This window comes from Drosophila busckii, unplaced genomic scaffold, assembly GCF_011750605.1.
Source record: "Drosophila busckii strain San Diego stock center, stock number 13000-0081.31 unplaced genomic scaffold, ASM1175060v1 hic_scaffold_57, whole genome shotgun sequence".
Lineage (NCBI taxonomy): Eukaryota > Metazoa > Arthropoda > Insecta > Diptera > Drosophilidae > Drosophila > Drosophila busckii.
In genome coordinates this window covers 25,209-48,488 of record NW_022872767.1, presented here as the reverse complement: position 1 = coordinate 48,488, position 23,280 = coordinate 25,209, and the positions used below count along the sequence as shown (strand labels likewise).

The 23,280-nt window shown below is 36.0% G+C and overlaps 5 protein-coding genes across 5 annotated transcripts in view; 3 read left to right on the top strand and 2 right to left on the bottom strand.

The window, feature by feature from the left end:
- Window positions 1-23,046, bottom strand: part of LOC117134642 (discoidin domain-containing receptor 2) — an 87,119-nt gene extending 64,073 nt beyond the window's left edge. Inside the window, exon 1 of the mRNA XM_033294867.1 lies at window positions 22,758-23,046. The gene's annotated coding sequence lies outside the window, so the exon portion shown is untranslated. The remainder of the gene's footprint in view (window positions 1-22,757) is intronic.
- LOC108600934 lies at window positions 6,595-7,350 on the top strand. Its single transcript, XM_017988813.2, has 2 exons — window positions 6,595-6,676; window positions 6,734-7,350. Exons 1-2 carry the CDS (start codon window positions 6,595-6,597, stop codon window positions 7,348-7,350), a joined length of 699 nt encoding a protein of 232 aa, XP_017844302.1.
- Window positions 10,283-10,962, bottom strand: LOC117135040 (DNA-directed RNA polymerase I subunit RPA1-like). Its single transcript, XM_033294870.1, has 2 exons — window positions 10,870-10,962; window positions 10,283-10,804 (listed from the first exon to the last, which is right to left on the bottom strand). Exons 1-2 carry the CDS (start codon window positions 10,921-10,923, stop codon window positions 10,283-10,285), a joined length of 576 nt encoding a protein of 191 aa, XP_033150761.1. The 5' UTR covers window positions 10,924-10,962.
- On the top strand, window positions 11,520-12,252 carry LOC117135039 (dopamine N-acetyltransferase). The gene has a single exon (XM_033294868.1). The coding sequence runs from the start codon at window positions 11,543-11,545 to the stop codon at window positions 12,185-12,187; it is 645 nt and encodes a 214-aa protein (XP_033150759.1). The 5' UTR covers window positions 11,520-11,542; the 3' UTR covers window positions 12,188-12,252.
- LOC108602861 (dopamine N-acetyltransferase) lies at window positions 18,776-19,534 on the top strand. The gene has a single exon (XM_017991150.2). The coding sequence runs from the start codon at window positions 18,806-18,808 to the stop codon at window positions 19,478-19,480; it is 675 nt and encodes a 224-aa protein (XP_017846639.2). The 5' UTR covers window positions 18,776-18,805; the 3' UTR covers window positions 19,481-19,534.
- Window positions 23,047-23,280: the final 234 nt, after the last annotated feature.

Here is a 23,280-nt window from a genome sequence, read left to right as displayed (position 1 = left end):
GCATTAAAAGGCAGCAAAGACCGACCACCTCGTCTGCAAAAAATACAACAGTGAATGCGTTGCGCTCCTGAGTATAACTGTAACAGAGTCAATAGTGCGAAACTAAAAACGGAACTAAAATAAAATGCTAAATGGCCAAACCTGGAGCGAGACGAGCCAGGAACCTTAAGCGTGCAGCTGGAGCGTTGACAACAGGCGATCACTAAATAGCAAGCTGTCGATGTGAGCATACAGAGTGTGTGCTCTGCCCACCCTGCATAAGCAAGATTTCTAGCAGTAAACACACGCTTTATAAGAATGAAACCCAGCTTATGTATAGCATGTTTAAAATATTTTTGGTAAGCGTTAGCTGATTGTTATCTTGTAATTTTAATCGTAGAGACGTGTCACTAACAGGTTAGGCAGAATAATTCCACAATCATAACTGAAGAGTTCTAGTCAAAAAATTACACGCTAAACACATATATAAAAAAAAAAACGCAAAACTTTTTCTCACAGCCAGCAAAATGTTATTTAAAATTTCTGTTGTTTATTCTTTGTTTAAACTTCTATACTATTGCCGCATATCGATATTTTCACAGAGCAACCCTAGGAAAGAAAATTTTTCGCACTCTCTTTTTTGTAAAAAATTATTCTTATTTAATTCGTAGCATAGTGCACACTCTAGACTAGTCGTACTCTCACTGCTCCGAAGCCTGTGTAAAGTTGATGTGCGCTGAAGACAGTAGTGCTTAGGTGTGTCTCGGTCTGTCTGGATTCTGTCTGCATATCAGACAAACCGTTTATATTATTTAGCATTTTTTCGTTTTTCACAGAGCATAAGCATGCTCTAAACACGGCCCTACAACGGCAGTTAGAACAGAGGTGTGATCCAGATCGTGGCAGTTTGCAATTGTGTTTTCGTTGTGTTGTTTCTTGTTGTTGGTTACGATACCTCACCAAATATTCTCCATCGCGCGGGCTTAGAACATACTTGATTCACTGTGGTAAACAAAAGAACTAGCGCCGGCACAGTATGTGCTTTTGGCTTTGCCTTCGAGATTCGATAGACGGGGTCCACTGATGACGCCCTGTGTATGTGCATGGCCTTGCCCTTAGCGCGTCCATACTGACGATTTTTCTACATAGCGCTCGTATATTACTTTTACATTGAGTTTCGTGTTCTCTTGTTCTCTCTCTTAACGCCACGTGCTCGCAACAAGCTGCAGATGTAATTTGATTTATTGGTGTGTGTGCGCTACTTTTGATTGCTGTGTGAGCTCAATACAAGTTTGTAAGCGAAATGGAGCTGGCTGGGAGTGGCAGATGCTCTGGCCTCGCTCTCTGCGCTCGGGTAAGAGTGAACTTTCTATACGAGAGAGGAGGTGGTGACACAGAATGGGACGACTTGATTGTGCAGTTGAAATCTGGATATGTTGAGGTGGGTACTCAGATATCAATAGTAGGAAATTTAACTATTGTATTCTGCCTGAGAATTGAGAAAGAACTGTAATAGAGCCATGTTTGTTTTACTTCTTTTTGGCTATTTTTATTGTATAATTGTGCTAACAGAGAATCACTCTGGTTTTGATGATGGTGTGAGCGCTTGAGAGACAATATATTTAGTATAAAATTCAAGCTAAATAATTAACTCTGCGAGGAAGACTTCCTAAGTATAGAATGTGAAGGTACCTCATGACTAGTTTTTGTCTTATTAATTATTATTGCAATATTATATTCTCTATAGAAAGATTACACACTTATATTTGTAATCTTACAGTATAATATTTGTGTAATTGTAGTGTTTTTACAGAAGATTTGCTGGTGACGAGCCGGTGAGGAAGTACTCCAACTTACAATCTATATGTAAAGCCACGCAGCCTGGGATAACGCTCACATTTTAAAGTGTTACTAATCTTTAATTTATATAAGTATATAGTAATGATTTTCATATTTCGCTTTATTATAATAATTCTCAAAATGTGCCGCACAAATCAGTTCTCGAGTCAATATCGATTGCGCTCAATCATTCTTTTCTGTGTCTGTTTGTGTTGTGCTCAAAGAGCTTGTCACTAGACAATAGATAGGCACGACGGACAACTAATGAGATCTCCACGGGCTGCAGAAGCGTCACACCAGCTCACGTCTTGACTTGGAACGGAGGTCTATTGCTGAATACACTATAGGACATACGCTGTGTAATTCGCTCAGAGTCGCTAGGCCTATTTATGGATCGGTTGTCTCAGATGCCACTATATATGTCTTTTTTGGTTTTAGAATAATCGCCTTGTCCTTCAAATGGCTCAAATAATCTTTTATAGTGCTCGGATATCTTTGATGTTAGTGCCCACGCTCGATCTACTAAGGTCGCCCGTCCTCCTTGGGACTTTGCCTTGTTGTTGGTTGTGGTCTAGGGGTGGTGGGACGACTGTGAATGTGTGCGAAGGCATACATCGGTGGGCTATGGTTGCAAAATATGACGGGTGCATTGATTTTGAGAAAGCGATACTATGTTGCACAATGGACACAAAGCAAAGCTCTGATATATGCTTGTTAAGGAGATTTTGGTGTCAGACCTAACTCAGTGAGCAGAGCTCTCACATTTTGTTGGGTCTCGCCTCCCCAGCAAAGTGTAGAATGATAACGCATGTATTGTTAAGCTCGCACTGACTTTCTAAACGATGTGGAGCCTCTAAACGTCATCGTTGATGTGTTATTTCTCTCGTCTTTTTGATTAATGGTGGCGCTCATAAAGTGACACATTGAAAATTGGAAAGCAAATCAAGCATTAAAGAAAAGCTGAAAAGTCGTAGAGCCAAACGCATGAAATCAGCACAAAAATAAATAAATAAATAATAAAACAAAATGAAAGCGAGCAAAGAGTGTAAAAAGTTGAGCCTAAAGCTCGTCAAAGTGAAAAATTCGATAAACGAAAATGGACAACGCTGCGACGCTGGCAGCGACTGCGAACAATGGCGCTGCGCACGAATTGAAACGGAAATCCTTATTGAACTAGAGTGAGCCTGAGGCCATCAGGAAGCAGCAGCCAGAGCAAGAATCGCAAGCTTGCGTTCTCGTTCGCTGCCGGAAAGGCAAGCTGCCGAAAATTTGTGCTGAGTGGCAGCCCAGTGAGAATGAGAGAGGGAGAGGGAGAGAAAGAGAGGGAGCGAGCCCTGCGGGATGAGGTGCAAATTGAGTGGGGGGTGGCCGGCTGTCCACTGTGGCGGATGCTTAATGCCAGCGTGACAACAAAACTCACACACACACAAACACACACACGTAATATAACGGAAATGGCTGGAAATGCCTTTTTTAGCAACAGCAGCAGCAGCTGCAACCAGCGTCCGAAATGTGCTAGACCAAGTGGCCTAGCTAATGGCTAAAAGAATTATTTATTAGTATATATACTAAAGAGCAAAAGCTGCTTAACAAAGCTACAGAATATGCAAGTAATAGCTTAAGGAATGTGAGATTCACAATAAGTTGATAAAAAATATTTAATTCTTATATACAAAACAAACTTAATACAAAATGTTATATTCTTATAAAAAAATTAGTAAACCTTTTTGATATTTAAATACAAAATAATAAGCACTCAATGGAAAGTTTAAGGAAAGTAATATATACACAAATAATAATAATAGTAATAAAGAAACTAAGAAATAATATTTGCTGGCTAGATTATTGATTTGTTTATATGTTTATACAAATATATATGTGAAACAAATTCAAGTAGCTGAGCTGAATATATAAAATTCTTTAATAATTGTTTGAGTTATAGATTTGATTGCCTACAGTCTTGACGTTTTATTCTTGTACCAATTCTACAGTTTCTACATGCAATTAATCCATTATAAAGCCTATAGCCATTAGAATATTTTCTATTTTATACTGAAAATTCAGTAATATAGCAATTGCTTTGCTAAGCAGCCTTTCAGTCTTTTATCACAGCTTAATTTACCAGAGAAAGAGAGAGAGAGAGAGTCAGTTAGAGAGCTGTCTTCACATGCAGTCCAGTCCGGCTTAACACCTACAACGGCATTAATTAAGCTTCAGCCACACAGAGTTTTAGGCACAACCGACAAACACAGTTGGTTATAGCTCGAAGGACAATGCAGAGGGAGCTGTTTGGGCCAATCTTTCTTAACTGCCAATTCGGGTAAAAATGCTGGCATAAATGCAAAATAGGCCAAGAGGCGAAGAATAAGCAGCAGACTCGAATTTTCAGCACACAAACCAAATTCACAGGAAAATTGAGAGAGACGCAACAGCAGCTCGCCCGTAGTTTTAAGCATAACGAATTGCAATCGATAAATATTTGCCACAATAAGAGGCGCCCAGGCTAATAGTAAACTAAGTGGCAAGCCAGCCACAAAAGCCTTTGGTCAATATTAAATACAAAAGAGTGAGAGAGAGAGAGAGACAGAGAGAGAGAGATGCTGCGGGCTCTATGCGAAAAATCAATTTCATGCTCTCGCTCTCTTTCTGTCTTTTGTATGTTTGCTGCCAAAATAGAATTTAAATCTATTAAATCCTTTCCGTACATGACAAGTTTGCTTTGCTTCCAATTGTTGCTATCGCTTTTTATACACTTGAATAAGAATTATTGAAAAGAAGTTACGCACTGCAACAGCTGCTTTTAAAATAAAGCAACTTGCATTATTATAAATAATTTAAACATTTATCACATCCACTTACACAGCGATCACAATCGCAGTTACCATATATATATAATTTTACTTAGCTCTCACATGTTAGAATTCATTTTATAGACTGGGACTACTGACTAAGTCACACACGCTCAATTAAGGTCTCTCGCTCTGGCCAGTAAACTATTTGCTCTTAACTTCTACGTATTGTGCTTTGAGTTTTTACTATTTCTGCACTTAGGCTAAAGAGTCTCAAGCTAACTAGGCTTAATTTTAACTCTACACAGTCCAATACTTTGCTGGCCTCTGGATAATTCTGTGCCAACTCGTTAGTTCGGAATAGTTGTTGTGTATAGAGTATTTGCTTTTTGCTCTTGAGGTGGATTTTTTGAGTGAGTTACAGAGCGCAATATTCCAATAGTACTTTGTTTGTTCTAGCGTTATTGTGTTTTTGTAGGTTTTTGATATAATATTTCGACATACTCAATCGCCGGCTGACTATTAATCTAGATATTAGTCCCCGTCTCTAATGGTCATCGATAGATCACGACGCTGCTAGCCGTTAGCGACTTAAATAAACTTGTGTTTATCTATACTGCGTCATACAACGCACCATGCGGAATATTGTTATTTGATATTACAATATTACGCTCTTTCTCGCCTGACACATTTATACTCCGCTATACCACTATATTTTTTATTTTTTAGTTCTTGGTAGTACTTGCTATTTGTCTCTAGGTGGCAATTGGCTAAAAGGGACATTAGGATATAGTATCAAAGTTATTTATTTGTCGCCTATAGTTCACATCCACTGCCGGAAGAGCAAACATAACATTTGGTTATGGAGTATATTAGTATTTATAGTCTGATCTCGATTGTCGCCTCAATTGAGATAAAAGATTTGGTCATTAGTTCGTGCTTGTTGAAATATATTATAAATTTTTAACTTGAGCTACATATCAAAGCCAAAGTCACTATTTTTTATATTGAAAAATATTAATACAAATATGCAAAATCATTATCTTATTATTTAAAAAATTATTGCATTTAAATAATATTTATGTAAGATTGCTTAAATATTAAAATTTGATAAATGATTATATATTGTGCTAAGTTAATCACAATATGTGTTTATCTACAGAATTTCAAAGCTTATTACTAAAGACTTAAAACTTAAAGCAATATTTTTCTAATTTATTGTTTAGAAATTAAATTTTATTTATTAATTACACATACTTTCAAAATTTTAACAACACTCATAATTTGAGCAAAAGCCGAAACAGAGAAGAGTAATGTCATATGTTAGTTATAGTGTCAGAGCGTTTTAGACGCTTAGGCTTAACTTCTGAGAATTTGCTGACTAACAAATACACATAAATCTATTTTTAGTTTAATGTATTTTCTAACAAGCCTCGATTAAAGTTTTATTTACTCGCAAAACTTTCTTATTTAAATTCGCGCATGTGTCATGAACGACTTTCAAAGTGATCGCTGATAAACAAACGCGTGTGTAAAGATCTCTCACTCCCCAAGTTCAGCGCACAGAAATTGTGGCCAAAAGGCCAACGCACTCATAGGCCCGATCTCTGCGAATTATCAAAGCCTACAGCAGCAACAGCTCAACTCGTAAAATAAACAAAATTAGTGCGCGCGCCCCCTAGACAAATCTAAAAGTAATTTGCGTCGACTATCAAACTTAATGCCAAATCGATCAGTTAGAAGCGAGAGAGTGAGAAGACATAAACATAAACTCGGTCAACGAGTGAGAACAGTTTACGATGCGTTTGAAATTGATTAACGAGGCGATAATATTAAACAGACACTGGCCCCAAAGAATAAAAACTAAAACACTCGATGCAAAATTACAGCGAAATTGGCAGTAAAATTTACAATTGTTTAAAGCGTATATAAGCTGAAGCTGCGTTTAGCTTAAAGGCAGAGTCCAAGTTACACTGAAGCTAACAAGATGTTTAAACAATTAACAGCTGCGTTGATTTGCTTTGGCGTTTGCCTAGCTGCAGCCAATGAAGGCAGAAGGGATTTGAGTGGTAAATAAATCTAAAATTATAAATAAAATGTATAAAAATATTTAAAAATTTATATAGCGCAACCTCGACTGCTATTTCACAAATTGCTCAACAACAACAACAATAACCAAAACAACAACAACAACAACTACCGTCAACAGCCGGCTATAATATTCTTGGGTGGAAATCAGGATAGCAACTCGCATCGCTATCAGCGTCCACCTTGGGAGGATTATTATTATCCACACTATCCACATCCCCATCCACCACCGCGTCCACGTTATCCTGGCTACAATGATAGCGAATATTCTGGCAACCCACATGTTATCGTTATCAATCCCATCAATGCTCAAAACATAAGTCATGTATCTCAGCCTGCGCCAGCGGCTACCGTCGACGATGGCGGACGCAGCGCTTTTCCCATTATTGACATTTTGCAAGCCGCCGAAGAACCAGAGCCCATCAATGTCGCCGAGTCGCCCGAGTCAGAGCCCACTGTAGCTGTCTTGCCGCTTTATAATAATGATGATGAGTATGATGACACCTCCTCCGCCGTGCTGGAGCGTCAGACAGTGCGTGGCTTGAATCCCAAGCTGCTGCTCAATCTGCTCAGTCAGCAGGATAAGCGACGCAGGCGTTTCCAGGAAGCTGTAGCCAGCATCTACTTGAGAAACTACAATGCCAATCGCAAGTGAGCAAGTATTCACTGTATAGCGAGCGCAAATAAATTGAAAATTATTAAAGCAAGCACTCGCTCTCTTTTTTTTTCTTACTCTCTCGCACACTTTATCATTGGGCTGACCCCTAGAGAAATCAAAGCTGAGTCTCTACGCTTCATTCTCCCTGTCTCAGCAGTTTTTGGGCTTTTGTTTGTCCCTCACTCTCTCTCTCTCTTTCACTTGCTGCTTGCATTGTTACAACTTTTTGTAGCATAATCTGCAAACTGCAACTGAAATATTTATTTGCAATTCCCCAAACTAACGTGTGGCAGGATTCAGGGCTAGCTTAGTTATATTTTTTGTGGGGCAAGGTTTTCGTTTCGTTTAGCTTGGAGCTTTGAGACATGCAAAAACTTTTTGCCGCTGCAGCTGCATTTTGTAATTTTCCAAAGCTGCAAAAACTTTTCCAGGTAAATCGTACGCCAAGCTTTATAAATTGCTGCCTCATAATTTGTCCGACTGTTTGTTCATTCTAATTGTTTGCTAACTGCATTCAAAATGCGTTAATAGAATAGCAGCGCATAAAATGTAAATGAAAGTGACAAAGCTCAAATTTCGATGGAAATGGAAATAGTCAAAGCGTAAACTAAATTCACAATTCACAAGAAATTCACAATTTCATGGATTTTTAAACCGCCAGCAGCTTTTAGTGAGAAGGAGCCGCATTTACTAGTGAAATGAGTAAACAATTTGCAATGATAAATATATTAATAAATTAAATTAAATTAATTAAAAATTAATCAATATTGCACCAGTGTGCGCAGCTTTTTTATTTATAAGTATGAATGCTTTATTTGTGGAATATCGATAACAGTAATTTAATAATGAATATACAATTTTAATTCTGTTAAAAAGTCAAATCGAAGCTTACTTATTATCATATATATTTTAGTTATAGGCTTAAAAATATATAAAAGTTACAAAATGCATATTTAAATAGATTTATGCTTGAGCCAACTAAATTCGTACTTTTTTTTTTTGGATAAAAGTTAAACTTTTATATGTCAGTTATATGCGCAACTTGCCAGACTTTAGGCTTGAAGCAGAGGCATATTTTGCAGACGGCTCTAAAGTTTATGCAGTTTGTAAAGTCTGGCAGGCTAAACAGCAGTTGTAAATAGTAGTAGAAAGAGCAGTAGAAGTTGTAGTAGTTGGCTGTGTTGAACTATGCAACGCGGCGCACATTCCTCAAGCTCAGTAGCTGCCCATTTCATTGTGTTGCAAGTAGCAAAGGCAAAGAGTCGTAAAAAAAGAAGAAGAAAAATGCCAAAAATACCTGAACAGCAACCCCCAGGCCAGCCCCCAGCCCACCTGCCAACCCAGTCCAGCACATAAATCGAAAACTGTGCTTGGGCTGCTCTCTCGTCTGGTCTGGAAGTCTGGCGTTGAGTTTTTATGAAACGGGATACGGTTGGCTGCTTGGCTGGCTTGCAACCGTTTGTTGCATGTCCTGCGGCATGTTTGAAATTTGACGTGTGTAGTGTGTGTGTCTGTGTGTGTGTGTGTGTGTGTGTGTGTGTGGCAAGAAGCTGCTGCACTTAGTTTTGCAAATTTATATGCAACGCAGCAGGCAACGAAAAATGTTCGTTTCAATTTCGCTTTTTTGCTCGTCGGCTGCTCGCTTAACAAATTGATGAATGTCTCGACTGCCCCTAAAACCTTAGCTAGATGAATGTGTGTGTGTGTGTCTGCCCCATCTTGATTTTTGAGATGCATAATGACAAGCTTCTGGCCATGTAATTGGTTAGCACCCAGCCCTGGTTAAAGTGCAACGCCAACTAAAAAAAAGAGAGTAGTGAAAAACAAGTGTGGTCGCCACCAACTTTTATATACACTTTGAATAGAACTGCGCGCTGTCTATATGGGAAATTAAATTGTGTATAATACCAATGCTATATATTCGTTTGTTATCGATAAAATGACACAGCTTATGTGTAATTTATTTCAGATTTTTTCCGATTTTTTTTTGTAAGCCTAAATAATTTATTTATTACTTTATGACAACTGCCACGCCTACTTCTGTCTGTTACATAAATTTGACACAACTTCATGATACCCCACTGCATATTTAAAAGTGTATCGAAAAAAAAGGAGCAGCCAGCCTCAAAGGCAACCGGATAAGCTCTGTCTGTATCTTCATCGTTCGTTGTCGTGGTTTGCAATTTCACAAATGGATTTGTTGTAATTCCTTTTGCCACAGCACCTGATGCTCAAACAGCGACAGTCGGACAGACAGACAGACAAACAGACAAAAGCACAAACAAAGTGCAAATAGAAAATAACAAAACACACAACGCTCACTCTAAAACTCACACCCAGGCAAACGGTAAAAACTTTACACATTCTCACATATGAAAATATATTTTTTGCAAGTTTTTATTATCCCACCACTCGCTCTCTATCTCCCTCTCTCTCTCTCTCTTTCTGTCTCCACCGCGTGGAAAACATTTATGGGATTTGTGTTTGCCAGACATGTTTGCATTTTGTATATGCGATATGTTTGAAAAATCCCATTTATGCCTTGCTGCAGTTTTTATTTTGCTCCTTTTTCCACAAAGGATATGGCACTAACAGCAAAGGATCCCCAGCATGTTGTCAGCTTTTTTGGGCATTTTTTATGTTTTCTCCAAAAAATGTGGCAAAATTTTTAAGCCAGTTTGGCTGCGGCTCTACATTAATTTATATTTCTGGTAAACTCAATTTTCAGTGACGTTTGGATTTAGTAAGTTGGAAATAAAATGGAAAAATACGTTTAGATAGTTTGTATATATTTATTTTCTTTTAGAAATTTTATTTTATATATCTTATGCATTTGAATTGATAAAAAGTTATTTTATAAGAGTAAATTTCAATGGGTCACGTTTTATCATTTTTTATTTAATGAGCTCTCACATGAGAGTTGAAATTACTATAGAACTAATGACAAGTTATACAAACAAGCTAAGTACCCTTTAGTTCTAAATGTGATATAATTATAGGCTAAATAAATAGAATATCGGGTATCTTGATTAAGTGCAGTCTTGGCATTGATTTCATTGGGCCGCTTCACCTCAACCTCATCACGCAGCTCCTGCGAGAAGTGGGTAAAGGCAGCGCGCAGATTGGTCGGACGCTTCTTTTGCCAGCTTCGTATGTGCTTCTCATGACGCTGCACCTGTGCAAGGCACTCTTCATCCTTCATTAACTGCACCTGGCTCGGACGCAGCACAGCTTTGGCATTTTGTGCCAGAAAATCAGCGCAGAATTTGCCATTGAAGAACTTGGCTTTTAAGATATCCATGCCATCCTCGCCATAGAGAAACTGAACAACGCTGTTGTCACTGTCACGCACTGTCAGATCATAGTGCACGCTCAGACCCTCCAGATGTTTGATAAGACAGCGCTGCAAATAACCAGAGCGCGAAGTCTTCACAGCTGTATCGATAAGACCCTGCATAGCATAGAAGGTAAGACTTAGTTGAATACATTAACAATGCTTATCAAAGGTTTGCTTACCTCACGACCTGCCATGCAATGAAAGAAAAAGTCCTGCGGCTGTATGCCTGTCATAAAGCGTCCATCAATAAAGCCGCCAGATTTGGGCGATGTCTCAAATGATGTAAAACTTAAATAATAAAAATTAAAATAAAAAAAATAAATCTTAAAATATATGTTTTAAAAATATGTACTATAAACATATTATTATTCTTAAAATAAAATTGCCTATAGTATGATTATCTTAATATAAATTCTTTACTATTATAAAACAACGATCTCTATTTAAGTTTAAAATCATAATATCCCAACACCTCTCATATCAAAATAAACAGCTAAGCACTTAAGCAATGAACTCATCTATATAAACGAATAGAAATAGAAATTTATTAAAATAATTAAATATCGCGACTTGTGCTTTAAACAATTTAATCAAATTGACTGGTAATTTCTCACTGTGTACGCTGTTTACGTATCAAGCGCTTATCGGGCTACCGCAAATTTATGCACAACGCCAAAATAATAAACAATAAAGAGCGTGTTAATGAAATAAACGCGCTCTCTCTCTCTCTCTCTCTCTCTCTCTCTCTCTCTCTCTCTCTGTCTATGATAAGCTATTTATAAACAGCTGTTGGGCCAAACGCTCGTTCTCCAAACGTTTCACACTCAACTGAGTCTCAGTATAGCGACTAACATGACGACGATCGTACGGCAAATGACATTATCCGATGCGGATGAGGTCAATTTATTTCTACGCGATCATTTCTATGGCAGCGAGCCAACGTTGCAAACACCCGGAGATCATCAGCGTGTGGTGAGCGAACCGGATTTGAATGAATATCACACATCGCAAATTACTCAGGGCACATCGCTCGTGGCCGTGAACGGAGAGCGAATTGTTGGCATCGTCTTGGCTAATGCGCTGCTGCCCGCCGAAGTGGAGCAAGCATGGATCGATATAAACAAAACCAAATGCCAGACGCTGCTCAAGCACGTGCATCGTTTTCTCTCTGGAATTGAGCGTAACGCTCACGTCTTTGAGCACTACGGCGTAGAGCGAGCGCTTTATCTACACATTGTTGCTGTGGACTCAAGCATGCGTAATCATGGACTGGGTCGCCGTCTGGTTGGCGAACTCATCAATGTGGGTCGCAACATGGGATTCCCCATTATGTTCAGCACCTGCACTAGTTTCTTCTCTAAGCGTTTGATGTCCGCCCTGGGCATGGAGTGTGTCCATACGGAAGCCTATGCGGATTATAAGGATGATGATGGCAATGTCGTCATTCAGCCACCAGCACCTCATACAGACGCCAGCGTCATGGCTATTAGACTTTAAATTTCTTTGGCCAGTAACTAATCAACACTTTCTACGGCTTATGGCATTTAAATGTTTTTAAAATATATATTAAAATTTCCACATATTTTCATAAAAATAAAATATTTGCTACCTTTTTTGTTATGCATTTCAAAAGTTTGAAAATATATTTATTTAAACCAATCTAATAAGATTTCCACAATCTTTGACAAAACTATAAAATGTAACATATTCTAATAGTACAGTTACTCAACAGCAATAAACATAATTTATTATATCTTCATTTTATGTAAAAAATCAAATAAATTTTCATATTTATTGGAAATAATTTATGGTATCTAAATTTTATGCATTTAAAAGTTTTTAAAACTTATGCAAATAGTTAAAAACAGTCAACTAAATTTCCACATATTTTGACACAACTAAAATATTCATATTAAACAAAACGGTTGTAAAAATAAATGCATTAAAAATATATATCTTCAAAATACATTTAATTACAGATTTTAAAGTAAGCCTAAGTGACCATAGCTAATAGATTTCGACACACGTTGACAAAAATAAATTTGTTGTATTTTTAAAGCTTAAAATGCAAATGGAATAGACCGATTTCAGCTGCACATATTTTCTGAATTTAATAAAATATTAAAATGTTTATTTTAAAGAAAAAAAATCATATTCAATATAAATCGCTTTTAAAGATATCAAATTTTGATTACAAAATAGTTAATTTCACGTTAAGAATTAAAATTATTTTTTAAGATTTTTATCTACCACCAATTTCTCTTAGCTTTTGCTATATATTGCTAAATTTGCGTCTAATATGAATACGAGCTTATTATATTTCTAAACTCATTTCTATTTGTCATTTGGCCTTAACACTTATTTGCAGTTTTCAATCTTCAGCTGGTTCCTTTGAAAAATGATCGCCTTGCGTGTATTTCTTGCTTTTAACAGCTGCATAGCTTGTTTGTCATTAGGTTTTGCTTTTGAACCCCACAACTGACCAATGCTTTTAGTTAAACTCCCCTAAATCGTTGTTGTTGTTGTTGTTGTCGCGCTTACAAATGACTTTCGTTCACGTTAGCGTCGCTGTTGACGTCGTCGCCCATAATTTTCCATCATAATTTTCCATTTTTTCTATTTATCATGTTCAAGTTTTTATTGTTTTAGTTGTTGCTTGATTAGTTTCTTTCTTCTTCGTCGGTTGCTTTGCCATATTATATTGCATTTAGTTTGCCAAGTTTATGCCACGACGTCTATAAGCAAATTGAGGTTATGTTTACTTTGTTTAGTGCTTTCGCTTTATTGTTGTTTGGCTGTGATTTTTGCTTACTTCCAATCATTTGCTTTTGATTGATTGTGCTCAATAGATTGTTGACTATTGATTGAGCGCTCAATGTTATAGTTTCGTTTGTAGCTCTTTGAACAAGGATTGTTTGGCTATTTATGAGCTCCAGCACTATCATAAAAATGTGGCAACTTTAATATAGATAATTGCAACTGATAAGACCACAAAGTTGCAAGTTTTTATTATTGACAAGTTCGCAGGGCTAAATTAAGTTTTAATGAGTTTGCTATTAGACACAAACATACTTTAAGATTATAAAGTAATATAAAGTGTAGAAGACTAAGATATTCTTAAAATCGTAAAAATTCCATATCTAAATTCCAATAATAAATATTTTTGCAATATTTTTTAATTCGTATTTCTCTTTTGAATGAGTGCAAAATTTATGGAAAAATTAAAAAACTAATGCCATATAAATAATTTAAAGCTTCAAGCGAGTGTTTACTGTAGCTTTTGGTGACACTACTTTGTTCAGCTAAAGGTAATCAAAGTATTAAAAGTATTAAGGCAAACAAACAATCGTAGCCAACTCCTTTGTTTTGCAATAACGTAAAAGTGAAGAGAGTGTCCAAAAGACTAAGAGGGTGCAGCTTGGAGAAGCTGAAGCCTTTAGAAGCGACGCTCTTCAGTCTAAGAGTTTGATATCGAACTGGAAAACAAAGTTTGTTAGAGTAAAAACACTTAACACGAATTACATTATGTAAGTGTGGCCGCACCTGCAACCAAAAAAAAAAAAAAAACAAAAATCGAATGTTGAAAAATCAAACTCGAACTACGGAAGCAATGAATTTCCACATGGATAGACGGACGCATGAACATGTGAGCTTTTGTAGGCTGCTCCAATTACAGTTTACCGAAAATAAAATATATAACATATAAAATTGAATACAGAAAATAAATTGTGCGATAATATTTTGCCGGCATTTGGTTGCAACTTTGATGTGTTTGCCACAGCAGGTGGCGCAACACAGAGCCGCACAGAGCTCGAGGCCTGTGTGAAGTGCCGACCCAGAAAAACGTGACCAAGCTGCATGGACCAAAGTTAAAGCCACTTGAAACTGTCAATAAATCAGAGAAAAACATTTGTCATGCACGCCCGCAGTTCAGTTCTCAGGCCTTAAGATTTTTGCCAGTCCAACTAACAAAACAAGTGCAAGTAACATATGCTAGGCAAAGAGAGAGCGAGAGAGAGCTACGGACAGTCTACAACAAATATAGAGAATTCAATTATTAAATAATGCAGCAAATATATATAAAAAAAATTCTATATAAGTGCATTACAAAATATTAAAATTGCTCAAATTATTTCAATTAAAATTGTAAACATGAGAAAAAATACACATATTTTCTAATAAATAATATTCTTCTATTTATATTTAAATTTTTAAATAATTAAAATTAAATATTTATTAATTTGTTGAAAACAATTTGCAATTATTAATTATTTGAATTAGCAATGTCAAACACAAGAGAAAAAATTACACATATTTCTAAATAATAATCTAAAATTTTCAATTCATTTATTTTTTTAAATTAATACTATAATAAATAATTATTAATATATTAACTATCTTCAAATGATAGGTTTTGTTTCTTATTCATTTATAATATTAAAGTTATGTTAGATTTTATAATCTATTTTTATTTAATTTTTAAATAATATTAATGCTCGTGCCTGCGAATTAAAAAATTATCAATTATTAAATATTGAATTAAATTGTAAATACAAGAGAAAAAATTACACATATTTCTTTTAATAATTTTTTATTAATATTTAAAATTTTTCATAATGCTTATAATCAATAATCATTATGCCGAGTGTTTTACTTAGCTTATGTGACTGTCTACCTGTTGGCGCAGGCGGCCGTTATCAGCGTGAGGTATTTGTTCTTTAAAAGTTGCACAATTTGATTCGAGATAACGTAAAGGCAACAGCGTTTTCTTTTGCTCAGTTGGCCCCCGCTCCCCGTTCTGCTCAACTGCAATTGTTTTTGTTGCTGTTCGCAGCAGACAATAAATTTTTTTTGTTTATTATATTGCTTGGCTGCGTCGTCGTCGTGTCGTCTCTCTTTTTATTTTTCGTTTTTGGCTGCGTGCAAAGTTTGTTTTGTTAGTTTTCGAAAATCGATTTGCCCCCTTCGATTGAATATTTTAGTTATTTTAAATTGCTTTGGCACTAATTTGAATTTCAAACTAATTTCAAAATATTTATGTTTATTATTTGGCAATAAATTTGAAATCAAATTAATTAATTGCTGTAGCTTAACATAGGCATTCAAAAATGTATTTAAATAAACAGAAAAGTTGCCACACACACAGACACAGCAAACAATTTTTCTTCATAAATATTCATAAGAAAATCAGATAAACGAATTTGAATTGAATTGAATTGAATTAAATTTAGTTTGAAGCAGCTGGAAAAATTATACTAAACGTTTATCTAGCGCTATCTCGCTCTAGCATTTAATGCGTTTAACTTGTTATTTTTCATTAATTAAAGCAGCACAAATTAGCTGCGAGGCAGAGACCCCCCGCCTCACATTCGATTGTGTGGTAAACAATTCTTAGTTTGGATTTCGAAACTATTTAGAATATTTTTCTAGTGGATGCCGCACTGCGTGTGTGCCCCGCTGTGTGGCATGCAGCATGCCGCTCAGAGAGTCGCATATCAAAATGCTTTTAGAAATTAATTATCATAGATACTATCGTAATCAAGTGGCACAAGTAGCAGCAGCTGTGAGTAAATTTATTCACGTTAATTGTTAATAAGTCTTAGAACTTGTCTGCTTATTATAATTAGTGGCTGTGTTAAAAGTTCAATGAAAGAAAATTGTGTACAAGAAAAAAAAACGATTAAGGCAGCAAATCGAAATATAAGCTTAAATAAATAGATGAGGTTTGCTTAGATATTTTTAAACGTAGAATATAAAAAATGATTGTTCATTTAAAATAAATTAAAATAAAATTCAGGATTATTAAAGAATTTAAAGTAATCAAAAATGATTTATTAAAGTAGTAGACTTTTTTATATTTATATATATAAATTTATTTCACTTATTAATTGACGTAATTCAAACATAAATATTCATAATTATATAAAATTTAGTGCTAGCTATAAAAGTATTTATTATTCTTCATTTCTTTTAACTCAGAAAAGAGAAAATAACTATATTTGTTTATCAGGAATTCAAATAGTTCTTCTAGTTAAATTTAATTAGAACTTAAACAAATTTCCATTTAAAGTAAATAATTTTCCCATCATATTTTATTCAGTTACAGGACAGGTAGTGCATACCATAGTCAGCATATGTTTGTACAAAATTCTCAGACACTTGCTTTGGGGTCTGCGCTTATCGCGTTACGAAATCTTAGTCAATGAATAAAAGTTGATTAAATTGTTTTCTTTGATTCTATCAGACAAACGCACACACATGAGTCTGATCTTTATCAGTGTATTAGTCAGTTGGGCTCGCTGCTTCGGTGCTAAGCACGTCAGAGCGTCAGAGCAAAGTTCATTTAATTTGTTAATTGAGCAGCAGCAGCAGCAGCGGCAGCCCTAGGCCAGTTCTCAACACGACACTTGCTACAAATTGAAGCTTCATTAGGGTCAGCTGGGCTATTATATAAACTGTAGCAAACTTTGATTGAATTTTCATTAATTTTTGCTGCGGTTGTGCCATAAATTACGGCACATACTGTTGAGACAAGAGCATAAAGAATTTTACTTTTAATTAGTTGGCTGAACCTAAAAAATTTAGGTCATGCTGCAAAAATAAATGAAACAAAAGTTAAACAAACCATTTTGTTGCAGCATGTTGCATGCAACACACATAAAAAATTGGGGCGTAAGCTCAGCTGCTGGTCATAAAAATTAATTTAAATCACGCACAGAATTTATTTCAATCAACAGTCGCTCACAAAGATTTAAATCCAACACAGTTCACAGTTTGATAAACTGAACGGCAATAAACAAAGCAAGCAAATTGCAAATTTTCGTTCTTAAAGCACCTGACTCCGAAGCGAGAAAGAGAGAGAGAGAGAGAGAGAGAGAACTATTTGTTACTAGTCTGTGCATAACATGGCCAACAGACAGCTATTGCCAACTGCCCAGACAGGCAGACCAAACCAGTTGAGGTCCAGTCTAAGCACCACGCCCCCTTTGCCCCAATGGCCACGCTTCCTCTGCTGTGTCGAACTTATTCAGCAGACATGTAAATTATGTTGGTTTTTGGCCAGTTTGGGAATTTGCACACAGACAAAACTCACACCCTGCTCACTCACACACACAGCTACATTAAACAATGCTCGTTTACTGCCTTTGCCTCTGTCTCTGTCTCTGCATCAGTTAGTCTGTTATTCTGCCTCTGCTTAAAGCGTTTATAATTTTTGCTTTTTATCCACAGAGCCCACAGAGAGTTTGAATGAGCTGAGCGACAACAACAGGCGAAAGTATTGCAAAATATTTACATTAAGTCAGGCGCTCTTGCATTTTAGTAGCTTTAATATGTGCGCTATAAATCTAAAATTGGGTAAAAAACAAGATCATATTGTTAATGATGGTGTCTAGTCTATTATTAGACTAGCATTAAAGTTAAGCCTTGAAACAAATAAAGACAAACTTGCAAGCTGATAACAAATAAGAATTTGCTACTTTGTAAAGTTCTTCAAGAGAAATAAATTATTTTTAGCTTCTCTCGCTGTATTATAGAAAATGTTTATAATACTGTTGTGCACTCAAATGTTTGGAATACTATTACTAATTATAGGTGTTAGAATAGTATTTATTTAATATTATTATTATTTTTACTAGTTTAACTCAAATATTTGATATTTCTATGGGAAAAATAGCTGAAGTCTTTACTTTTAAACAAAAATTGACTTTAAATATAGAAAAAAATGTATTTCAAATACTGCAAATTATTTAATAGCTTTGTTATTAAATAATATTTTCATCTTTAATATTTTTATGGCTCAGTGCTTAAGTTAATGTATCCCAAAGACTTTGAGTTAATCACTAACAACAGCTGTTGAGCAAAAAACCACGTCACAAACATTATAATATTTACTTCTCTTAAGTAGTGTCGCTCTTAAAACTAAACAAAAAACACATTTAATTTTTTGCGCTGATAATTGAGTATTCATTTTAGAAATGGCAATGGGAACAACTGATAAGAACCGCAAGCAAACAAAAAAATTTCCACTGATAAGAAACGTCAACCGGCGCGTATAAAATCGCAGCGCTTAAAAAAAAACGCAAACAAATTGTTCTAAAGTTCTAAAGTGTAGTCATGTCAACGAATTTGGGATCCAAGGATGGCGTGCTCATACGCATAATGAAAGTGTCGGACTATCCGGAGCTAAAGAATTTTATGGGCAAGAATTTTTTTAATTCGGAACCACTGTGCGCCAGCTCCGGCGAGAATGTGCAGCGACATCATGAGGAGGAGAATGATAAATATCACATTTCGATGATTGAGCAGGGCACTTGTCTGCTGGCTCTGGATGAGACTCAGCCTGGCCGCATTGTGGGCTTTGTGCTCGCTGGCGCGCAATATCCCAGCGATCTGGAGAAGCATCGCAAGGAGGCCATGGAAATGGAGCAAAATGTCTGGGGACGCATTTGCGTGCTGCTCTCCAAAGTCGAAATCGACGCCAATGTCTTTGAGCGTTATAAAGCAGCCAAGGCGCTTTACTCTCACATCACCAATGTGCATACCTCGATGAGGGGCAAGGGACTGGGTGGACGTCTAGCTGCTGCTCTCATGGATGTTGGACGCCAACAGGGATTCCCGCTAATGATTGCCTACTGCACCAGCTACTACTCCGCTCGCCAAAAGGAATCGCTGGGCATGGAGTGTGTCTACTCCTTGGCCTATGCGGACTATAAAAATGATAAGGGCGAGGTGGTCTTCAAGCCGGAGGCGCCACACACGCATCTGCGACTTATGCTCATCAAGCTTTAAGTGTTTAATAAATATTAAAAACTGCTATTGTTGTTAGGTATAGTAAAAATATAAATATATTTATTTTTCATTAGCCAAAGCAGTGATCTTAAATTAAAATATAAATAGAAAATTAAAACAAATATAAAGTGAAAATAAAAACGATTGTTTTCATAGGCAAAAAATATAAAAAAACAGAATTTTATTAAAAAATTTTTAATTAATATATAAATTTTTTTACATTAATATACTATTAAATACTTTTCTTTCAAAATTAAATTAAATGTTCAATTACAATATAAATAGCTTTTTTTTCGAGTGTCTCTTCAATTACAAATATTACGTATACGTCTTTGACAATAAATTGACAAATTTATGAGTGCCCCCTACTCAAGTGTAATTAAATAATAAATTTCCTAAAAGCTTAAATAACAACGCACAACAATTGTTGTCAATTATTTAACCATGCTTCAATCTAAAGTTAAGGGTGCTCATGCATTGAAATATTTTGTATATTGATATATTTAACGCTTTGATTGCTGATCAAACAAGCAAAGTGATAAATCTAATCAAAATTTGCAAAAAAAATAATAAATTAGCTGCATACCCCTAATAAATTTGCTATCAATAGCAAACAATTCAAACAGCTGATTCTGAAGAACTGCTGTGCAAATATTTTTACATAATATGCTTTGGATTCATATCTCGCTGTTAAATGCTGACTTGCAATTTATAAAAAACACACGCAGTCTGATAAGCCGAATCTCTGGACGATGAGTTAAAAAAAATAAAAAAAATTCCTATGCCAACGCTATCTTCTAGACAATCCAACAATTTGGTTGGTGATACGCGCAGAAATCTCACTCTAGGGCGTGTCCTTTTGCTTTTGTTCTTGGCACACATAGTTCTCTATCATTTATTGAGGTACAGGCCAAGGCAATCTATTTGCAACATTATGTGGCATGAATGCCGCCACAGTTGTTGCCCCACGACGCCAAAGACTGTGGCCGACGTCTAGTCTCTTGGCCCTAATGGCGAAGTGGGTCGTTCTTAGTCGCTTTGCCGCTTTGGCTGATTAACACTTTGGACTAAGTGATGTCAGCTTTGGGACTTGAGAGTATGTCAACTCTCAAGCTAAGAAATCATATTAGGGATGAACAGAGCAATGTTTACTGTATGAAGTGACTTTCATTTTAATTTATTTAATTGGGTTTTGTTATAACCAAAAATATTAGAACTTATATTATAAAAAATTGCTCTTTAGTCTTTTATTTTAAAGAAGTTTGCTATATACAACGCAAATGTTTAATAATTTTAAATTCTTTATTTTTGTGTTTAATATTTTTATATTATATTTAAAATATATATTTTCTTTATTTGTTAATAATTTGATTATTAGGCAGGAAACTTTTTATATAAATTACTTTTTATACTTAAAAAATTATTTTCTTTAATGTTAAATTGATTATAGGCGAGAAAACGATTTCGGCCTATTTTAAAATAAAATTTAGAGCAGCAAGCCATAAGTTATAATTCACACGCCTTCTTGCCACCCCTGCCACAGTCGCTTAACCCTACCGTTGTGCTCATTATGAAAACGCTTGACTGTTTACATGAAATGCAAAATGCAGGTCATTAGTGCAGGCGATCCAGCCCTCCACTTGGCAACCCTTTCATGTCAAACGATAAGCGAGGAAAAACTACTGTGGCAAACATTTCCTGGTATTTTGATGTCTTCTTGCTGCACGCTTGTTGTTTGTTGCTGTTGCTGTTGAGCATTAAAAACTTTGTAGTCAGTTTTTGTTTTGTTTGCTTGGCTTTGTTTGTTTAGCGCTTGTCGCATTGCCTCAAGTTTAAAATGCATAAATTTTGATTGAGTTTCACTTTTATTTACTGTCAGTCGGCTGTCTTTGCTTTATGGCAATTTAATTAGATCAAAGAGCTATAAAAATAAAAAATATATATCGAAATGGCATTGGCATTGACTTTTTTGTTTTTTTAGTAATTTAAAATAATTATAGACTTTTAATTTGTTGCGTCATTGCGCTCAGAATTGTTTTGCCATAAACATAAAGCTGAGAGCGAAATAAAGAATTAAACTTTATTGAAATCGATTTGGTCGAGAAAGTTGTGTTTGCGAGTTTAATTCTCGATTTTTATTTTCGTGTTGATGACACACGCACACCACCTACAAAGTGTGGCAGTGGCATGTGGCAGGCTCAAAGTGCTTGCCACGCCAGCCGAGCGCCCAGAGGGTTGCTTTAGTACGTGACCCGCTTAACAAATTGATGCGTGTGCTTCTTCTTCTTCGGCGTCGTCGTCGTCGTGGTCTCTGCTTCAAACAGCTCTTTATAGTTATTGCAGTTTTATCTCTTGACCAATTTTAAAACTCACTCGCTTACTTTTCTCTATTTAATTAAAAGCAAATGCACACGTAAGTTTTGGGCGCGACCTTGGCAAACGAATTTCCCACGCAACATTTTTTAAAGCTCTTCTCTATGCATAGACAACAATTTTCGTTAAAAAATTTTCACGCTCATTTGCTTCAGTCTACAATTGCGCCAGCTCCGAACTCAACTTGTATTTGTTTAAAGCGCGGCCAATTAGCATTTTCTGAAGGCTAAAGACTTGGACTGTGTGGGCTTAATAATAGAGCTGCTGTTAAATATTTTATGGCAAAGTGTTAACAAATTCGAGATTGGGGATTAGCGCTGCTCAAAGACTTAAAGATGAGTTATTGTCATGAGAACAGAAATTTGTAATAAATAAATTGATTTGATATAATCTTAAGCTTGGAACTAATTAAGCTGTAATTAAAATTATTTGTATCGTGAGAATTGATTTGCAATTTAATCAAAGCTTAAATTAATATTATTATGCTGCATGCTTATAATTAAAAAAATATTTCAAATAAATAAAAGAATTGGTTTTGAATTTTAGCAAAGCTTAATTTATATTGTTACTCAATTTGATATAATTCTTTTTATTTTTTCTAATTTTTTGACTCTTTTGTTTCCCATGCTTGGTCAACCAAAATAAATGTCTGCGCCCAAGTTTAAATTTTCACATAATAAAATTGACATTAAACAACTCTTAACTTATCTAAAACAGCTTAACGACCTTAAGCGTGCGTTCGCTGTCAGCGCAGACGTTTAAAAAAAAAAATAAACAAAAAAAAATTGAATTTAGATAAAGTTTGCAGCCGAAAAAAAAAGACACTTGGGAACTGCCGCCGTCCGTCGATGATGAGGGGTTAACAAAGTGAATTAAAAACTCGTTAGGGGTAGGGCGCACTTACCTAGCAAAAGGTTAATAACATTTAGTGAAGCAGAATTTGTTTATAAAATTTTGTTGTGGGCAGCAAGCGGTGGCGCCCCAAGCTTAAGCATGGGGCACACACACACAGGCAGAGAAACGCGCACACGCACACGAGACTGTTGCACGTATGTAACACTAATTGGCAGCGCCACTCACACACACACGCACGCACACACACAGACGCACGAATACGAAAACGACGACGACGCTGACGCTGTGGACGATGAAAACGCCGCCAATTTCAATTGCGCGACACGTTACTCCAGCAAAAGTTTCGCAACGACTACCGTTAGCCGACAACTGGCGCTGGTTGCCCCAACGAGAGTGCCGCAATGTCATCCACACACACACACATACATAAAGCACACACACACACATATGCTAAAGCGAATGGACGTTGAACATTTTGCGATTTCCTTGCGACGTTTCCTGCCGCCGTCGCCGACGCTGAGTCCTAACACTCCAACCAAAGAGCAAAAGAGCGAGAGAGAGAGCGGCCAGCG